The sequence below is a fragment of the Podarcis filfolensis genome (assembly GCF_964270895.1).
Source record: "Podarcis filfolensis genome assembly, chromosome: 14".
Classification (NCBI taxonomy): domain Eukaryota; kingdom Metazoa; phylum Chordata; class Lepidosauria; order Squamata; family Lacertidae; genus Podarcis; species Podarcis filfolensis.
Genome location: NC_139616.1, coordinates 10,443,088 through 10,460,941, shown reverse-complemented (window position 1 = coordinate 10,460,941; position 17,854 = coordinate 10,443,088). Strand labels below are relative to the sequence as shown.

General features: G+C 41.7%; 2 protein-coding genes across 11 annotated transcripts in view; both read right to left on the bottom strand.

Moving 5' to 3' along the window:
• Positions 1-8,356, bottom strand: part of MYO5C (myosin VC) — a 50,078-nt gene extending 41,722 nt beyond the window's left edge. Inside the window, exons 1-6 of one of the 3 annotated variants that reach the window (XM_083586157.1) lie at positions 8,090-8,356; positions 4,592-4,702; positions 3,629-3,794; positions 3,393-3,537; positions 2,719-2,875; positions 175-318 (exon numbers count right to left, since the gene is read on the bottom strand). In XM_083586157.1, coding sequence (XP_083442283.1) covers positions 175-318; positions 2,719-2,875; positions 3,393-3,537; positions 3,629-3,794; positions 4,592-4,702; positions 8,090-8,116 — 750 coding nt within the window. In that variant the 5' untranslated portion in view covers positions 8,117-8,356. Of the gene's footprint in view, positions 1-174; positions 319-2,718; positions 2,876-3,392; positions 3,538-3,628; positions 3,795-4,591; positions 4,703-7,732; positions 7,859-8,089 lie in introns of those variants that run through there. The other 2 variants (XM_083586156.1, XM_083586158.1) reach the window with 2 other exon arrangements.
• Positions 8,357-11,214: 2,858 nt separating this feature from the next.
• Positions 11,215-17,854, bottom strand: part of MYO5A (myosin VA) — a 128,163-nt gene continuing 121,523 nt past the window's right edge. For all 8 annotated transcript variants that reach the window (XM_083586125.1, XM_083586128.1, XM_083586130.1 and 5 more), the window contains 3 exons: positions 17,317-17,491; positions 16,455-16,535; positions 11,215-15,733 (listed from right to left, as the gene is read on the bottom strand). In XM_083586125.1, the coding sequence (XP_083442251.1) occupies positions 15,581-15,733; positions 16,455-16,535; positions 17,317-17,491 (409 nt within the window). In that variant the 3' untranslated portion in view covers positions 11,215-15,580. The remainder of the gene's footprint in view (positions 15,734-16,454; positions 16,536-17,316; positions 17,492-17,854) is intronic.

Genomic DNA, 17,854 nt, shown 5'->3' with positions numbered 1-17,854 from the left:
TGTATTCCCCGGTGTCAAGCCAGGCAGCAGCTCCCACCAAGACCCTCAGCGTTAAAAAATATAAAATGGGGCTGAGCAGCTGGATCTTTCTAAGTCCACAACAGAATCCATTTTGCCTTGATGGCAGTCTGTTAGCAAAGATATAATGCAATTCCACTGGCAAATTTTACTTACCTGGAAAACAACTCTGGATTTCTCAAGCAGGTATGTTCTCATATTTGCACCAATGATCTGGTACCTCCTATCAAAACTGATTTCTGTGTATTTTCCAAAGCGGCTGCTGTTGTCGTTGCGTGTGGTTTTAGCATTACCGACAGCCTATGAAATGGAGAATCATTTCAATGTACATACATCTATTTGTTAGCACGTTACCGATTTTATAAGTTGGCCACTTATAAATGCTCTTATAAATAAATGAAATATTTACAACACAATGATTTGGGGAATTGTTTTCAGACTTGGTCAGAATTTATCTATGTGTGAGCTGGGTGCTGTACAGTGGTACCTCGGGTTAAGTACTTAATTCCTTCCGGAGGTCCGTTCTTAACCTGAAACTGTTCTTAACCTGAAGCACCACTTTAGCTAATGGGGCTTTCTGCTGCTGCTGCCCGATTTCTGTTCTCATCCTGAAGCAAAGTTCTTAACCCGAGGTACTATTTCTGGGTTAGTGGAGTCTGTAACCTGAAGCATATGTAACCCAAGGTACCACTGTATAATGGTGCCCGATGGTATTCCTACTGAAGAACAATCCTGCTGAAAATAATATACAAATGCTTTCGAACTGCTAGGTTGACAGGAGCTGGGACAGAGCAATGGGAGCTCACCCCATTGTGGGAATTCGAACCACCGACCTTCTGATCTGCAAGCCCAAGAGGCTCAGTGATTTAGACCACAGCGCCACCTGCATCCCTGGTAAGAATGGTGCCCAATGTTATTCCTACTGAAGAACAGACTGCTGAAAATAACGTACACGACTAACTTAAGCCTGTTAATTTCAATGGATTATATCCAACAGGTCTCTTCTGCTAGCTGGCAGGTGGTTTTTAGTGTTACACAACACTGCTGGTGGAGACTCGTTGCACAATGGATTGTGAATAGGACCTTGTTCTCTTCCAAGTAATAATGTGCAGCAGAGCAGTGGTGGGGAGAGACTTGTTCAGGTAGAGAGGTGCAAAAACACATGTGAGGCTTTGGGCTGCTCCTTGTGACATCTTATGCAGCCCACCAGGGTCAAGAGGCCTCACTGAGTCAAAAGAGATCCATTAAAAAATGGATTAATTTCAGATGTTTGGAAGAAGTGATTTAATTTTTTACAATCCATTTTGAATAAGACATGGAAGGATGCCTATCCATTCCAGTCCCTTCAAGATTAAACCTTCTTGTTCACTCCTCCCAGCAGTAAAACGTGGGAGATAGGAGGAAAGCATGTGAGCAAGCATGAGCTAAAGAACCACTTCCAATGGACGCTACATATACGCCAGGTAAGTGCCTCACCTACTGGGTTAGAGTCTACAACCACCAGCGCCATTTTGCTAGCTTGCAATGCCAATACAGCAACATTCCTCTCCTGCCTTTTTCTCCAAGGAGATCAAGCTTATTCCCCACAATAACCCTGTGAGGTAGGTTGCACAAAGAGGAAATGACTGGCCCAAGACCATCCAGTGAGCTTCATAGCTGAGTGGGGATTTGAACCCTGGTCTCCCAGGTCCTAACCTAGACAGCATCTTAAAAAGTAGAGACATCACCTTGCCAACAAAGGTCCGTATAGTAAAAGCTATGTTTTTCCCAGTAGTGATGTATGGAAGTGAGAGCTGGACCATAAAGAAGGCTTATCGCCGAAGAATTGATGCTTTTGAATTACGGTGCTGGAGGAGACTCTTGAGAGTCCCATGGACTGCAAGAAGATCAAACGTATCCATTCTGAAGGAAATCAGCGCTGAGTGCTCACTGGAAGGACAGATCCTGAAGCTGAGACTCCAATACTTTGGCCACCTCATGAGAAGAGAAGACTCCCTAGAAAAGACCCTGATGTTGGGAAAGATGGAGGGCACAAGGAGAAGGGGACAATAGAGGACGAGATGGTTGGATAGTGTTCTCGAAGCTACCAGCATGAGTTTGACCAAACTGCGGGAGGCAGTGGAAGACAGGAGTGCCTGGCGTGCTCTGGTCCACGGGGTCATGAAGAGTCAGACACGACTAAACGACTAAACAACAACAACAACTCCCAGGCCCTAGTCCAACACTCTAACCACTACACCACACTGACTCATTTAGTCGGTCTGATCCAGCAGGCTCTTCTTGTGTTCTTACGATTGCTGCTTTGGTGCAGCGATCATTACACCCAATCCGGTGTTTTTTTCCCCATTTTCCACAGTAGATCGTGGAATTGCCTGTTATTTATCCACGCCTACAAGAGGAAGCTTTACTGCAACAACTAAGATAGGAAATAAACTTTGTGAACATTTGGCATTTAAGAAAATCAAGTGTGGCAACAGAATAACCTGCGCAGATTAAACAGCAAACATGTGCAGTTCAGTCAACAAAACCAGATCTGGGATGCCAAAGAACTGTTAGCTATAACTAATTTAGATATTTCATAGGTTTTCAAAATCAGAAGGTCAAACATGATAATTTCTGCTGCAGGTGCTCAGTATGTTAGAATGAGATGATTCAATAAATATGCGATTTCATCCCTTTACAGAACCATCCATAATTTACCTCTGTTATCGGATTCGATGCCAGGACTTTATCCTCTACTTGCGTGTTGCTGCTAGATCTACTGACAGTAGCAAAGTATCGCATAGCATATTTAGCCGAAACGGTTTTCCCAGCTCCTGATTCTCCACTGACTATAACAGATTGATTCTTGTTGTTCCTAAAGCAAGGAGGAAATGCATTATCAAATAAATTTTATTTTTTAATGTCAAAAAATCATGTATGTCTCTACAGATGATAAGATCTGTTTTATTTAGGTATCCCGACTTTGTGATCTGGTGTGTGAAGCCATTTTCCACTGTTGGCACCTGATTCCTCCAGGAGCTTTGTAGGTGCTTAGAGAGTATTCACAGCAATCTCTGAACAGTTTTTCAGGGGATCCCTCATGAATCAATGAAGCCCCTTGTTTGATTATTATTATTTTATTTCTAAGAAACTTACCTACATGGGTCCAAAGTTTTTGAAAGGGACAGGCATGTAGCAACATTTTACAAACAGAAGCGACAGGTTTTTAATCAGAGGTTTTAAAGAAGGGCTGGCTGGCCTGTGGTCCTCCAGATGTTATTTGATTCCATCAGCCCTGGCTAGCATGCCCAATGGTTAGGAAGATGAGAGCTGGAGTCCAAAAACACCTGGAGGGCCACAGCTTAACATACTATAAACTCCCCAGACTCTACCTTGCCATTTGTTTGTAAGCTTCTTCTGCCACAGCAAATATATGTGGATCCATATCCCCCATATTCTGACCACTATAGGCATGGATAATGGCATCTCCATATATCGGCAGCTGCTTGTAGGGGTTCATTGCAACCAAAATGATCCCTGCAAGGGGGAAAAACACACAACATAGAAATAAGAGTTGCATCACACATACTTCATATATGAGAAATGTGGAGCGCGAACGTTCGCTTACCGCTGTAGGTATAAATCAGCTTGGACTCGACAAAGCGAACTTTCAGATTGTGTAGGACGGCAGGCTCATGAAGATAGCTAAGTGCGGTGAGGTCGTTTTCACCGACAAGTATGTCTGGATTTCGCAAAGGAGGTAAAGCTCTGGGATCAACTGGATATTTCAGTTCCTGTTGGTAAATGGGAGAGGTGAAGTCGTAGAAAGCTAGCATGTTACATGAGCCTAAGGATGTAAGCAGGCATCATTCTCTGTTCTGCCCTGTATTCCTCACATGCAGCAATGCTTCTTGTCCACTGAAGTTCATCTTCTGCCAAAACCTATGTTATTTGTCTTGCACTGTGGTGAAATGTTGGAACTTACATAATTTATGTAGTTAGTTACATAATTTGCTCTTTTATGCGTTGCCGGCTGACCAGACATGGACTGCAGCCATTGCCCAGCCAGCTGGCCTCTGATTGGCCCAATTGAAGCCAGCGCCTGGGTGGGGAATCCCTGTGCCTTGATTCTGCCAGCTGGGGAATTTCCCTAACAGCCAGCAGAACACATGGGCCTTCGCTTCTGGGGATGATGGACAGAGGCAAGGTCTGCAACCGCTACCCACCTGGGAAGGGTTGAGCGGCCATTCAGCTATTCCACTCATTTCAATGGGAGTGGGGTGGGGGAAAACCTGGTCTATTCACAGGCTGAAAGTAACAGCAGAATATGCTGGTTATGTTTGCTGGATTGATTTCTGTTCTGGACATGGGACAAATAAGCAATTCCCACTCCCGCTTTTGTTTTCGAGTCCCACCTGTAGATGGTAATATAGCCCAGACACCAGCTTAGCATGTGAGTAAAAACCAAGGTGAGGCTATCAGACACAAAGCGAGACCAAATGGAAAATCCATCAGGTCTATGTTTATGTGTCAACATGCATGCAAATATCGTACACCACAGTACTTTAATAACATAACGTATTTCGCTCACCGTGCCATCTTCTAGTTGCAGATGAAGTAGGTCTTCTCCATTTTTATAGTTTCTTGTGATTTCAGCAGATTGCCAGACTTCTTCAGGATCAGGAATCCAAACTCTGTTATACTGTAATAATAAAACAAAAACAATTCACTTTAATAAGTAGCACTTCTTTCTTTCTTTCTTTCTTTCTTTCTTTCTTTTTCTTTCTTTCTTTCTTTTTCTTTTTTTGGCTAGCAATAGTTTTATTGAGTTTTTTAAATATATTGCCATCACCATATAATAAAATATGCAAGCAAACAATTCAGATATAGCATATCCCTGTCCCCATAAAAAGCCAAACTCAAACGTCAATACATCAGTAACCTTGATTCTAAAGGGAAATATCTTCCAAAGCTGCAAAGGTTAGAAAGGTGCAAAAATTGTATAGACCTTTTGCAAGGTGTTCAGAGAATGTTGTTTTTCTACTACTAACTATGGGCATGATCTAGTCAAAGTTGAGCACTTCAAATCCAATTTATTTAGACAGAAGAGAGTTACACATCTTCTGGTCTGTTAAAGTCATTGGAAGACGTAGCTTGCTTGGACCAGGCACAGAGAAACTTAAAACAGTTTATTTCTAAATTTGTGAACACAGTTGCTGCAATTTCCAGTGCAAGAAATAAACCTGTTAAGTTCAAATATCCCTACTTATTCAGCTGCTAAAACCGAATAATTGTGCAGACTCAGATCCATTGTTTTGGGAAACATGACTTCTTGTACAGGGAATTCAAGAGAAGTAATAGTACCGCTCTATTCTGCCTTGGTCAGACCACACCTAAAATATTGTGTCCAGTTCTGGATGCCACAATTTAAAAAGGATATTGACAAACTGGAACAGGTGCAGAGGAAGACGACCAAGATGATCAAGGGTCTGGAAACCAAGTCTTATGAGAAACAGTTGAGCGAGTTGGGGTATGTTTTGCCTGAGCCATCAGGGCAGGTGGGTGTGACTTGGCCAAAATTGTCTCACAAGCCAAAAGCGGATGTCTGGCAGGCCTAATTAGAGGTCTAAGAGGTGCAGAGCAAGGCATTCTGTACAGGAATTTGCTAAGATCAAATTCCTCAAGCATCTCAGCGCTATGCCAGCCAAAAATGTTGCTGCTTACCTGTGGCCAACCCTGAAATAAGCAAGAATTATCTCTCCCCCACCCCCCGAGCCTCTGGAGTGGGGCAATCAAACTGAGTGTGGGCGTGTGTCCCCTGCATGTTAAATATGTACGCGCACACATTTTGTCACATGATTCCTATATCTAAATATTCTAACTAGATCTAATCATTTAAAAGTCTATTCCAGGTACCTCCATTGGTAAATGTAATGAGCCATCTATCTACATGCCAGTGAACCCTGCCTTACAAGTAAACATGGAGTTTACTTTCCTGTTGAGTTACACCCAACCTCCTCCTTCCTATGCTGGAGAATTTTCTTGAGCCACTCAGGAAAAATAATGAAAACAAATGAATAAAAAAAATCTAGATTTGGACCTGCACTGGCACATAATAAAAGCGTGGTTGCAAGAGAAACCGGAGAACACTGCATATCTGTGAGAAAGTAAACAAACAGGTCCAGTGCCCATAAGAAGTGTCTCTCCACCCACAACCATGTGGAATAGAAGACATAGCCATCTATCATTTTTTTTGTTTTTCCCACCAGTTAAGTCTCTGAAACTGAAGGAACACCCAGCTGACAGAAAACAGGCTGGGAAGGGCAGGATTTGCTTAGTTTTATCAGTGGGCGCAGAAAGGGTTAGGTTTCTTCTATTCCACCTACTCTTCCCAGGGCTCGCCCTACTATTAGGGATTTCATGATGTTCAGGAGCACCATGAAAGAACAGCACATTGTTAAGTCTTTTTTTTTTTTTTGCATTTTTACTCATAGGGAGGTGTGTGTGTGGTATTTTCTGCCTCAGGCACCAAAATAAAGTGACTAGTTTTGGGTACTATGCATCTGATGAATGGAGCATTTGACGTTCTGTGTCAGGCAGCAAAACATCTTGGACCGGCTACATTTTATTTTTTTCCCCTCTTTTTTTTTATTGAAGTTTAACAATTACAGAAAAAAGAAAAACAGACAATATTAATAAAAAAAGATTACAATACTTCAAAAATAAAGAAAAATACAACACTAAAGCGAAAAAAGAAAAAGGGAAAAAAGAAGAAGAAAGAAAGAAAAAAAAGGACCGGCTACATTTTAGACACCACGGTTAACCTTACAAGCATGAGGTTCCTTGAGCTCATGCACGCCACACACAAAAAGATATTAGAAGCTTCTGTCTCTAAACTTGGACAAAACGTAAAATTATGGTTTACCATTAAACCAAAGAAGTCTTCAGTCACTCAGTGCACAAGTCAAGCAAATATTATAGACACCTTAATTTCTCCCAGTGCTCTCTCACTCACAGTCCCATTTTCAATTTACTGGACATGCTCTGTATTTTGCATATACAGTATGTATTCCTGATGTTCGCTGTTTTAACATTTTCGAAGCTTGCAACATGCGCTTAGGGCACAGGTCAGTTGCGGAAAAGCGGCATAAAAGTAAAATCAACCCAGCCAACCCATCCATAATCCATTCCTCCTTGCCAGTAGAGTTGAGTTTGCAGCCTTCCTCATTCACCATCCCTAGGATTTTTGTTGGGGGGACACGGCCTCAGATTTGTATTTATTTGGGGGGCAGCTGCCTCCTGTCCCCCCTTAGCTACATCCATGTTACTCAGCAGTCAATCCCTTTAAGTTCAGTGGCCCTTCCCCGCATCCGCGCAAGTACCCGCGCAGATACAGCGCTGTCAAGCACAACTGCGCGCAGAGTCCCAAGTAAACCTCGCGCAGGATTGCAGCCATCCAACCACGTCAGGGGTCCTTCCGTCTGGGGTTTGCTTCTGCTGCGCCACCGCGTCGTATTTCAATATCTTTGGATGGCTTTTAGGATCGCGGTGCGCGCTTTTGCGTGTGTGAGGGAGAGCGAGAGAGAAACCCTTCCTCCTTCCGCCCGACTTCTTCAGCCAACGATTTCTTTTACCTTTCTCGCCTCCCTCCCTTCAGCCGCACCAGATTTCTTCCCCAGCCCATCTCCTCGGGCGAAACCGAGACAACAGGATCCCCTCATCCCCGGCTGACCCGTGACCCGCATTCCTTTCCCACACAACACGGGCAGAGGCGGCTGCTGGGCTTCTCCTTCTGCCTTTCCCTCCCCTCCATATGGCGACGGGGAAAGAGGGTGTGTGGGAGAGAGGGAACTGCCGTTTGCTAAGGGTCTTCTGGGAACCGTAGCTCCCTCGAAGGGGCGAACTACAGTTCCCAGAGGATACTTTCTGCGGGGCGCTCGGGGGGCTTTGCAGCCGACCAACCCGCAAAGCTTTGCGGCCATTAAAAGAAATCCCCTTCGCGCCCCCCAGCGGAGGGCGGGCTTGGAGCGGCACCTGCCTCGGCCGCGATTCCTCCCGCGTTTCTCGCCCCCTCCCCTCCCCCGTTTACCTGCGTGTAGAGGTCGCTGAGCGCCATTTGGCCGTCGCTTGTGGCCCCGCTTGTGGGCGGAAGGCTGAGGGGAGGGAAGGAGAAGGGGCTCCCCGACCCGCCGAAGGAAGGAGGGCCGGAGGCGGTCGGCGGAGTTGCCTCAGCCCAGCTCCTCTCGCGCGGCGGGCGGCTCTGGGCAGAGGTGGAGCCCGAGGGCGAGGAAGCGCCGATGCCTCCCACGGCAGGAGCGCCACGTTTGTTGGCTTGCCCGCCGCCGGGCGGCCTTTTCCGCTTAAGGGAGGGCTGAGAGTTGAGGTTTCCCCTCAGCTATTATTATTATTATTATTATTATTATTATTATTATTATTATTATTATTATTATTATATTTATATTTATATTATTATATTTACATATAAGCTAAACAAGCTATAGCTTAGGGCCCCACTCTCTTGGGGCCCCCCAAAAAAACCTTGATGTACATTTCCAAAATATAAGATAAAAAACTAAAATAAAACCTAAATACAGCAACAGTGTTTTGTGTTGTGTAGGCTCCCATGATGTAAGTAATGGGCCCTGCCTGCTAGCCTGCTCCCTAAAATATCACTGGTTTGCTCATTTCTATATCAGTTACTTTGATAAAATACGTATTTTGTTATGTGCAAATGGCTTTAGATACCTATTAGGTCCATAAAGTACCATATAGCATATATTCAACACACAAAAACAGCGGCAATTTGTTGTTGACAAGCTGGACATATAAAGGGCCCCATTACCTTCAGTAGCTTAGGGCCTCATCAAACTTAAACCCAGCCATTATTATTATTATTATTATTATTATTATTATTATTATTATTATAATAAAAGAGGGGAGCCACCAAGTTTCTAGGAAGGTTGCAAAGGCGGTGACTGACGGGGTTAAAAAGAGACAAAAATAGCAGGTAGCAGTGATGGGGTGACACCTGTTACCCACAATAAACACCCCCCTCTGACTCCTGTCTTGATAATAATAATAATAATAATAATAATAATAATAATAATAATTATTATTATTATTATTATTATTATTATTATTATTATTATTTATACCCTGCCCATCTGACTGGGTTTCCCCACCTCTTGTTAGGAACAATGTGTTGTTGTTGCTGCTGCTGCTGTTGTTTTTGCTTGATGACACAGGTCACTTTTAAGGCCATGCACATAGGAGCCAACTCCTAGGGAAAGAAGTCTCTTTGGCGGCAGTTTGGCCCCAATAAAGTCTTTGAGGGAGGTGCTGCCACGGCCCAAGTTGCTGGGCACTGCCATTCAAATGGTGTGCATGTCTTTGCGAGGGATTATGTGGGGATGGGGGTTAACTTACTTCCCCCAATATTTTGTTCAAGTTGGCAGCCCTGGCCTTTCATCAGATTCTGCACTTAGGCTGGAATAATCAGATGTATAATTCTAGGATAGACAGCAGTACATGTAAAAAAAAACAGATCTAGGTGTCTTAGTTGACCACAAGCTTAACAAGTCAACAGTGTGACAAAAAAAGCACTAATACTGTACAGTCATACCTCGGGTTACAGCCACTTTAGGTTGCGTTTTTTCGGGTTACGGACCGCCAAAACCTGGAAGTACCGGAACGGGTTACTTCCGGGTTTCGGCGGTCACCCATGTGCAGAAGTGATAAATTGCACTTTGCACAGGCGCAGAAGCGCCGAATCGCAACCCGCGCGTGCGCAGCACAGGTTGCGAACTCTGCGGGTTGCAAGCATGCATCCTGCATCAATCACATTCGCAGCCCGAGCATCCACAGTATTATATTTTTATATGTGCTGGAAGCCACCCAGAGTGGCTGGGGCAATGCAGCCAGATGGGTGGGCTGGTATTATTATTATTATTATTATTATTATTATTATTATTATTATTATTATCAACCGAAGTATAGTATGCAGATCAAGGGAAGTAAATAGTACCACTCTATTCTGCCATTGTCAGACCCTGCCCTCGAGTACTGTGTGCACTTCTTGGCACTACAGCTTAAGCAAGATATTGACAAGCAGAGGAGGTCCACCAAGATGATAAAAGGTCTGGAAGTATCTGAAGGGCTGTCACATGGATCATGGAGCAAGGGTATTCCAACTGAACTAACAGGAAGAACTTTCTGATGGCGAGAGCTGTTTGACAGTGGATTGCAATATACAGTGGTACCTTCGGTTACATATGCTTCAGGTTACAGACTCCGCTAACCCAGAAATAGTACCTCGGGTTAAGAACTTTGCTTCAGGATGAGAACAGAAATCGTGCTCCGGCGGCACGGCGGCATTAGGAGGCCCCATTAGCTAAAGTGGTGCTTCAGGTTAAGAATAGTTTCAGGTTAAGAACGGACCTCTGGAACGAATTAAGTACTCAACCTGTGGTACCACTGTACCTTGGAAGGTGGTAGATTCCTTCAATGGAGGTTTCTAAACAGAGGTTGGATGATCCATCTGCCAAGGATTATTTAAGTTGTCATTCTTGTATTGCAGCAGGTTCAACTAGATGACCTTTGGGGTTCCCTACCAACTCTACAATTCTATGATTTAGTGAAGATTCAGGGTTTTTTGGTTGCAGATATTTAAGCAGTGTTTAAAGTTAACCTGCAGCCCTCCATTTGGATCTTTGAAGTTTTGGAGTGTGCATTTATTGAAGCTGCTACCATGGTGCAGCAATAAATGTTGTAAGTCTCATAAGTTAATTGTTTAGGGAAGCTGTACCCATTCTTTGTTTCCCTGCTAGATTGCCTATAAACAGAGCTGCAGTCCTCCTCAAGTTACCGTACAGTGGTACTTTGGGTTACATACACGTCAGGTTACATACGCTTCAGGTTAGACTCCGCTAACCCAGAAATAGTAACTCGGGTTAAGAACTTTGCTTCAGGATGAGAACAGAAATCGTGTTCCGGCGGCGCGGCAGCAGCAGGAGGCACCATTAGCTAAAGTGGTGCTTCAGGTCAAGAACAGTTTCAGGTTAAGAACGGACCTCCGGAATGAATTAAGTACGTAACCAGAGGTACCACTGTACTTGTAAGTCCCATTGAACTCAGCATGACTGACATCTGTAGGTTGAAAATTCAACTGCACTTGATAACTCCAGGAATAATGTATTTACACGAGAGACACCAAAGAAGACTTAACAGTTGTATTTTTATTTGGACATTTCAGTGATAGCTAAGGTACAGCATTTATGAAGCATACGTTTACTAAATACGTCAGACACTATGACAGTTCAGAGCTTATTTCATTCTGATACCGTTTTGGTTTCCATCTAAGCACAGTAGCAATATCTAGTGAAAACCTATTGTCTGTCAAAACCTTTGTTTCAAAAAGAATTACGATTTTAAAAATAGTAATTTCCAAAGGATTTTTATGTGATATTTTGAAATGTGTCTGGTTTTGAAATCTTAAATGAAAAGAGACCTTCAGCTTCTAAATGCTGCTGGTTTCGAGATATGGAACCAAAAGGCAAAATGCCACTATCCCAAGCAAATTTGGATAAAAGCTTTACTGGAATAAAAGGGACTTCTGTCCACGTACTGACCCGGAACCAGAGATGATCTGTTATTTTAAAAAAATCTGCTGTATGCAAAAGCAAAAAGCATCGCCAGAAACTGTCCCATAGATTCAGAGTGTCTTCTTTTTGGAGGACAAGCTGGGTATCCGCAGTGCACTGCTATTGTGACTGCTTCCATGTGCACATGAAAACAGATCCAATCCACCAATCATAGGATTCTTTATTTAATGAGCACATGGGATTCCATGGAAAAGGGGAGAAGTACAAGCAGAGCAGCTATCCCATGCATGCAACAGGAGCAGGATCTTTAGACTGAGGCAAGTATTTCTACAGCATATTATTTTTTATTTATGAAGGTTAGGGGTGTGACTCTCTGCACACCACATGCAAATATGTTCCACTGAATTGGGGCTCTAAAATTACCCACAAGATTGCGTACTTGATCAGTTAATATTTAACAAAACCGAATCTTTAAATATTTTTTAAGTTCATCCCTAATTGAAGCTTGCAAAGTGTTTTGCTAAAATCTGGACACAAAGTTATGTTGCAGAATCAGTGGATTCATCACTGGAAGAAGAAAATATCTGAAACCTAATGAGGTAATATTTGTGCAATACTTCAGGTCTGTACATTTCAAAAGGGTTCTCGTAAGTCCCCCCCCCCCCAGCATTGGAGAGACTATTCCTTATCAAATTGACAAAATTAAAATAAAGACATTTCCACATTAAAAAGCAATAACCATGCTATAAATGGAGGGGAAATAAGCATAACCATAATTGTGTTAGGCATAAGGACTCTAAACCAGAAGAACTAAACTGAACATTTTATATTTGTGTATCAGTACTAAAAATGTTAACCTATGAAAAGTGCATGTAAAATACTGCTATGTAAAGTATTAGATGAATTAGAAAATACCAGTTAAACTTAGAAATATCTTCCTTTAAAACATGTGAAGCAGCATACTATTTTAATGTGACCAAAAATAGTATTAGACTACTGAATATAAGGATAATGCCTATAAACATCTATCACTCTTGTAAATAAACAAGGTACAGTAAGGCTTTTTTTACAGGTAAACAAAAGGGAGGATTCATACATTTAAGCATAGTTTCTGAAGTAGTTAAGTTTCTTGAGATAATTTTTTCTTACTAGAAGAATTTTAAAGGGCAGAATTTCAGTTAATTCACAGGAGGAAGATGGTGGAAATTCTGTTTTTGTTGAGGTTCTGATTTTTAAAAGTGCTGCTGTCGCTTTACATCAGTGTCATTACAATTATCACATGATATACTAAGAATCCAGTGAAAATGTGAGAAGATAGTGTACTCTATCATAATTTTAAAAAAACTGTGATCATCTCAGACTCTAGGGTACCCCTGTAGGGTAGCAAATTGTGTGTCTTCCCATTTTTGCTCAGGGCTCCTTAGTGATAAGGCACCCTTCCTGGCTGCAGACACAGAGGATATCTGTTTTTGACAGTATTTTAAAGTTGTTTTAGAAGAAGCACGGCTTGTTAGGAATCATTTTTGTAAACTTTATGCCAGATGTAAAGTAAACATATTCAAGTAAATAACTGTTCGTTTGCCATAAAGAAAATACATATTAGACAATGCTTGAGTAGAAGTAGCTGAATGTTTCTTAAAACAACCATCATACTCTGCCAACAACAAAAATCCAAAAAGAGAGATAACCCAAATCAGTTTTTAAGAACAGTACTGAAGAATAAACAGCAGCTCACTTTATTTACTTTATCAGTGACCAGGTGACAGGTGCACATCACTGGTCTTCTCAAGTGAGAGCAATGTCGCTCTAAGGATGTACAGAGAAATTTAAACAATATGCCTTTACAGCATAAAGATATGTTTTAAAATAAATATACATTACAATTGCTATAATACAATATTGCACATGGCAATCTCAAAATATGTCATTTCTTCCTATGTATATCTGATCAGCACTGACCGTATTTAAAAAAAAAATCGACATCAGAAAACACTGAGCAAGAATCAACAGACATTTTGAACTGTCAGTTCCACATTGATGCAAGTGTTCAGAACGCGACAGATTCCAGCAAAAATGTTATCAAGCAGTAGCCTTCTTCTTAATGTGTCCAATGAAATATTCCCATAGATACAGAAGCAGAGTATTACTGTTACTCGTATTATTTTTCAAAGTGCACCCAAATCAGAGTTTGTTTTACATTTTGAAAAATGAATGTGAAGGACCTAAGGTATTCAGGAGATTTGGAGTAAAGTAATTCTTCTCTCACTTAAGCATTTGAGAGTCATCTTAAATATCTAAAATATCTTAAACAACAACTCCAAAACGGATAATATTAAAGCATACATACTGTCATTAAGCTGGCAACTAAAAAAAAACCCCAAGGTGTGAAGCTAACATACACCAGAATGATAAATAAATACTAAAAATATAATGTTTGGGTTTTGTTCATTGAACTCAGGGTCTTCAATACTTTTAAGTAAACATTTGAAATATAATTACTATGCATCTTCCAGTTTGTTGTTTGTGCTTAGTTACCATTTCCTATTACCAGCGATATTCCTTACTTCTTACATAAATCTTGTTAAAAGACTGGACTATTAAAGTTGTTGTTTTTTTAATCCTTATTTCTCTTGCCTAAAGATTATTACTGTACATTTATAAGAACACAGCACACAGCAGCACTTGGATATGTTTTGAAACAGTACTAACTAATGAACAGCTATGTTGTACCATACCGTAAGCCAGAAGACTTTTTTGATACTTCGCATCATTTATGTCACACTGACATAAATCAGGAATAATTCTGACAGATTATCTCCTGGAGTGCAATCTACTACGAATGTCTACTGTGCATGCCCCATTGAAGAGACCACAACTTCTGTTCACTACAAGGGGTTTGCACAGACCCAATGCCTGGTATATTCTGTTTTCTACTGCCCTTTCCAGTCTCTAACATGTTTTAACATATAGCAGATAATCCCTAAATGCTTATATACTTCACTAAAAAATCACACCTTTAAAATGGACTCTTCTGTCCTCTCTGGTCCCTGTCTACGAGCAAATCTATGACTTAATTACATTTAAGTAAGTTAATAAGGAGTTAAAATGGCCTCTCAGCTATATCTTCTCTATCAGCTTTCACAGCTAGGGAGTGGACCAGGGAGAAGTTCTCTCTCAGGTCCGCTCCCCAGCCACGCCCCCAGCTTGCTAAAAACTGAGCCCCTCTAGTGAGTGTCTGGCTGCTGGTACTCTCCCAACACGCCAAAGGCTGAGGAAGGGAGGCCAACCCTGCCATGGTTGCACCGGAGCCACAACCACAGCTCCCAGAGAGTCCTGATGGGAAGGGACCTTCTCTAACTCAATGAGAATCAGAAAAGAGACAGATTGAGGGTACACACTGACACCATCACATTGGAAGTGGCTATATGCATCTTTTTACACCAAGTGTGTGTGTGTGTAGCAGGGAGCTGCAATTGGTGGCCGCTTCAAACTTAAGTGGTGCACATTCTGTTCCTCAGCCTTGCTAAATTGGGGAAAACTGCTCTTCAGGTGGTCCCAAGTGCAATAAAAGTTTTGCCTTGCCCACCAGCGACAGAACTTTTGATCTCAGAGGAAAGGGAATAGAAAAGCTTTGTTCCTCAGAATGTCTCTAGTGCCAAACTCAAATATAAAAGACAGCTTGTGACTAACGGGGGGGGGGGGTAAGGGAATGATCCGTACTGAAAAATTTCTAATTCTGAAAACTTTCTATAGACCTCAGCATGAGAGTAGTGAATTTATACAAATGTTTATGTCTCCGTTAGCCTTCAGCTTGAGACAGTTACGCAGCATTCCAGCTTTCTGCAATGCTTTTCAGGGCATCTACAATATTTCCCCCAGCTTCTTCCATTCCCCACCCCAGCCATGGCTTTTCAGTGTCTTCACTGTTTTAAGATTACAGGTAAGCACACTCATGATCAAAAGCGAACTGTACACTTGCTTCAGACACGACAGATGAATCCTAGGCCCAAACTTGCTGGGATCTGGATGGTTTCTAATGCAAGAGATGATGGGTTAAACGGGAAAGTAACTGGGAAAATATGCTTAGCATCCATTAGCAGCTGAGGAGAGTCTTTCTTGTCTCGCATACGGAGCTGCAAAAATAAGAATGCATCACGTTAGTATTTAAATTTATTTCCTGTATTGTTGTTGATGATGATTTGATACCCGCCCCCTTCACCCTAAAATCCCAGGGTGGGACACAACAATTTAAAATTCAACGTTAAAAACGCTTTAAAGCAAAATGCAATCACTAGATTAGGGTGGGTTCTAAACATATCTATCTAGAGTAACAAAGGCCAAGGTAAAGACGCGTGTGCTCAGCATATCACAAAAAAATGTATGGTGAAGGTGCTTAACACAGTTCTATGGGGAGGAAGTTCCAAAACCGAGGGGCAGCCACAGGAAATTCTGAGGTTGGTGGGACTACCAAGAGGGACCCCTCCACTGATTTTAGCACCCAGGAAACAGTGTTTCAGATATTTTGGGTCTAAGTTGTTTAGGGTTTTATGTGCTAACATGAGTACATAACATAATGCATATGTTCTTTTACAAAAATGCTTCAGAATTCCCCCCTATGAACCACTTCCCCCAAATTTCTATCAAATGAGGCATGCTCTTTTCACCACCTCATTGCTGGAAGCTGGAAGAAAGATGATCCCTTGCTTGGGATGCTTATGCCTCATTGGCAGAAACTACCTGGGTGCTCCTTTTCCTCCTCTTTGGCCTGGTTTGTACCACCACTGCACTACCTGTGATATTTTCTTTTCTTTCGTTAACACAAGCAAAAAGGAGAAAAGTAAAAAAAAGGTTTACCTGTATCGTCCGGATAAAGGACACAGACACTCTTTCTTCAAACTCATTAACTGGAGTATACAAGTTCAAAACTTTCACAATCTGTAAGAAAAACAGATTTTTGGTTTGTTCCCCTTCCCCTCTTTGTAACTTACAGGTGCTTGCTTTTCATTTAACCCTTGCAATGTTTTAAATCAGCAATCTTCAACTTTTCCAGACCGGGGCCTGCTTTTAACCCAAACAGGCATTTGGACCCCTGTTTCTTAATTATTTAACCATATATTTGTATGGTGGGAGGGCTGGTGTTGCAGCCACCTCAAATCAGGCTGCAAAGTAGTAGTGGGTCCTGGCCTATCAGCTGAAGACCAGCATTTTAAATTATACCTCTCCAAACCTCTCAGATACACACCAATTAAATTGCTTTGCTGGCTTAAGTCTCACACCTTTATAATTCTTCAAGAAAATCACCTTGGGTTGCAGTAAGTAGCAATGCTGGAATGCATGTATTTGAGAATATATTAGAATACCACACCCAAGCACTACAACAAAAACAGAACCCAAATTCTATACTTGAACTATAATAAAACCCTGGAACTTTGCCTCTAGCATAATGCCTTATTCTCCTGTAAACAAAACCAAAATACAAGGCGAAACTTATTTTATTTTTTGTAATGACTGCTCGTACAGAAAACTGCATTTGGCATGTAGGTTTTGCAGTGCTTGCTCCCGTTTCAGAATTCCGTTTTCATATTTCACAACTTCTGAAGTTAGCATTTTATCAATGACAGTATTTCAGCAATAATTGCCAATGTGGCGAATGGACACACAGTCCAAGCACCACAATGACATAACTCAGATTATAATGTAAGAAAGGCTGGCTTACCTGTGCAGTAGTTAAGGCATTGCACATGGAACAAATGGCCTCGGCATCCTCATCCGTTTTCTTTTTCACCTGCAACAACTGCGCTGCTTGGATGAGAGGCTCCAGAGTTTCTTTAGCCCCACTATTCATCAGATTTTTGTCACGCAGCCATTCTTCAAGCTGACTTACATTGTACCTGTTAAGTTTAACCCATGCACACATTAAAAACCACAGTGTTTAAGGTTTTCAGTCAGCCTGAACAAATGGTGGGTGGAAACTTTTTATAAATGCATTATTGCTTTATTATTTCCCTTCACACAATATTCTGTAAATTATTTAACAAATGTCTTTTTCTGACTGCAGCTCCTGCTGCTCCTCCCTAACACAGTTCAAGAAATTATGCACAATGCCTTTAGAAAGCAAAATACTTACTAAGTAGGAATGTAAATCCAAAAGCTCCAGCACTTTACCTAGTTCTTTACTTGTTTTTTAAAAATATATAGGACAGAATTGTGTTTTTACCATTCATCAACAAGAAATTCATCAATAAAAACTAAGC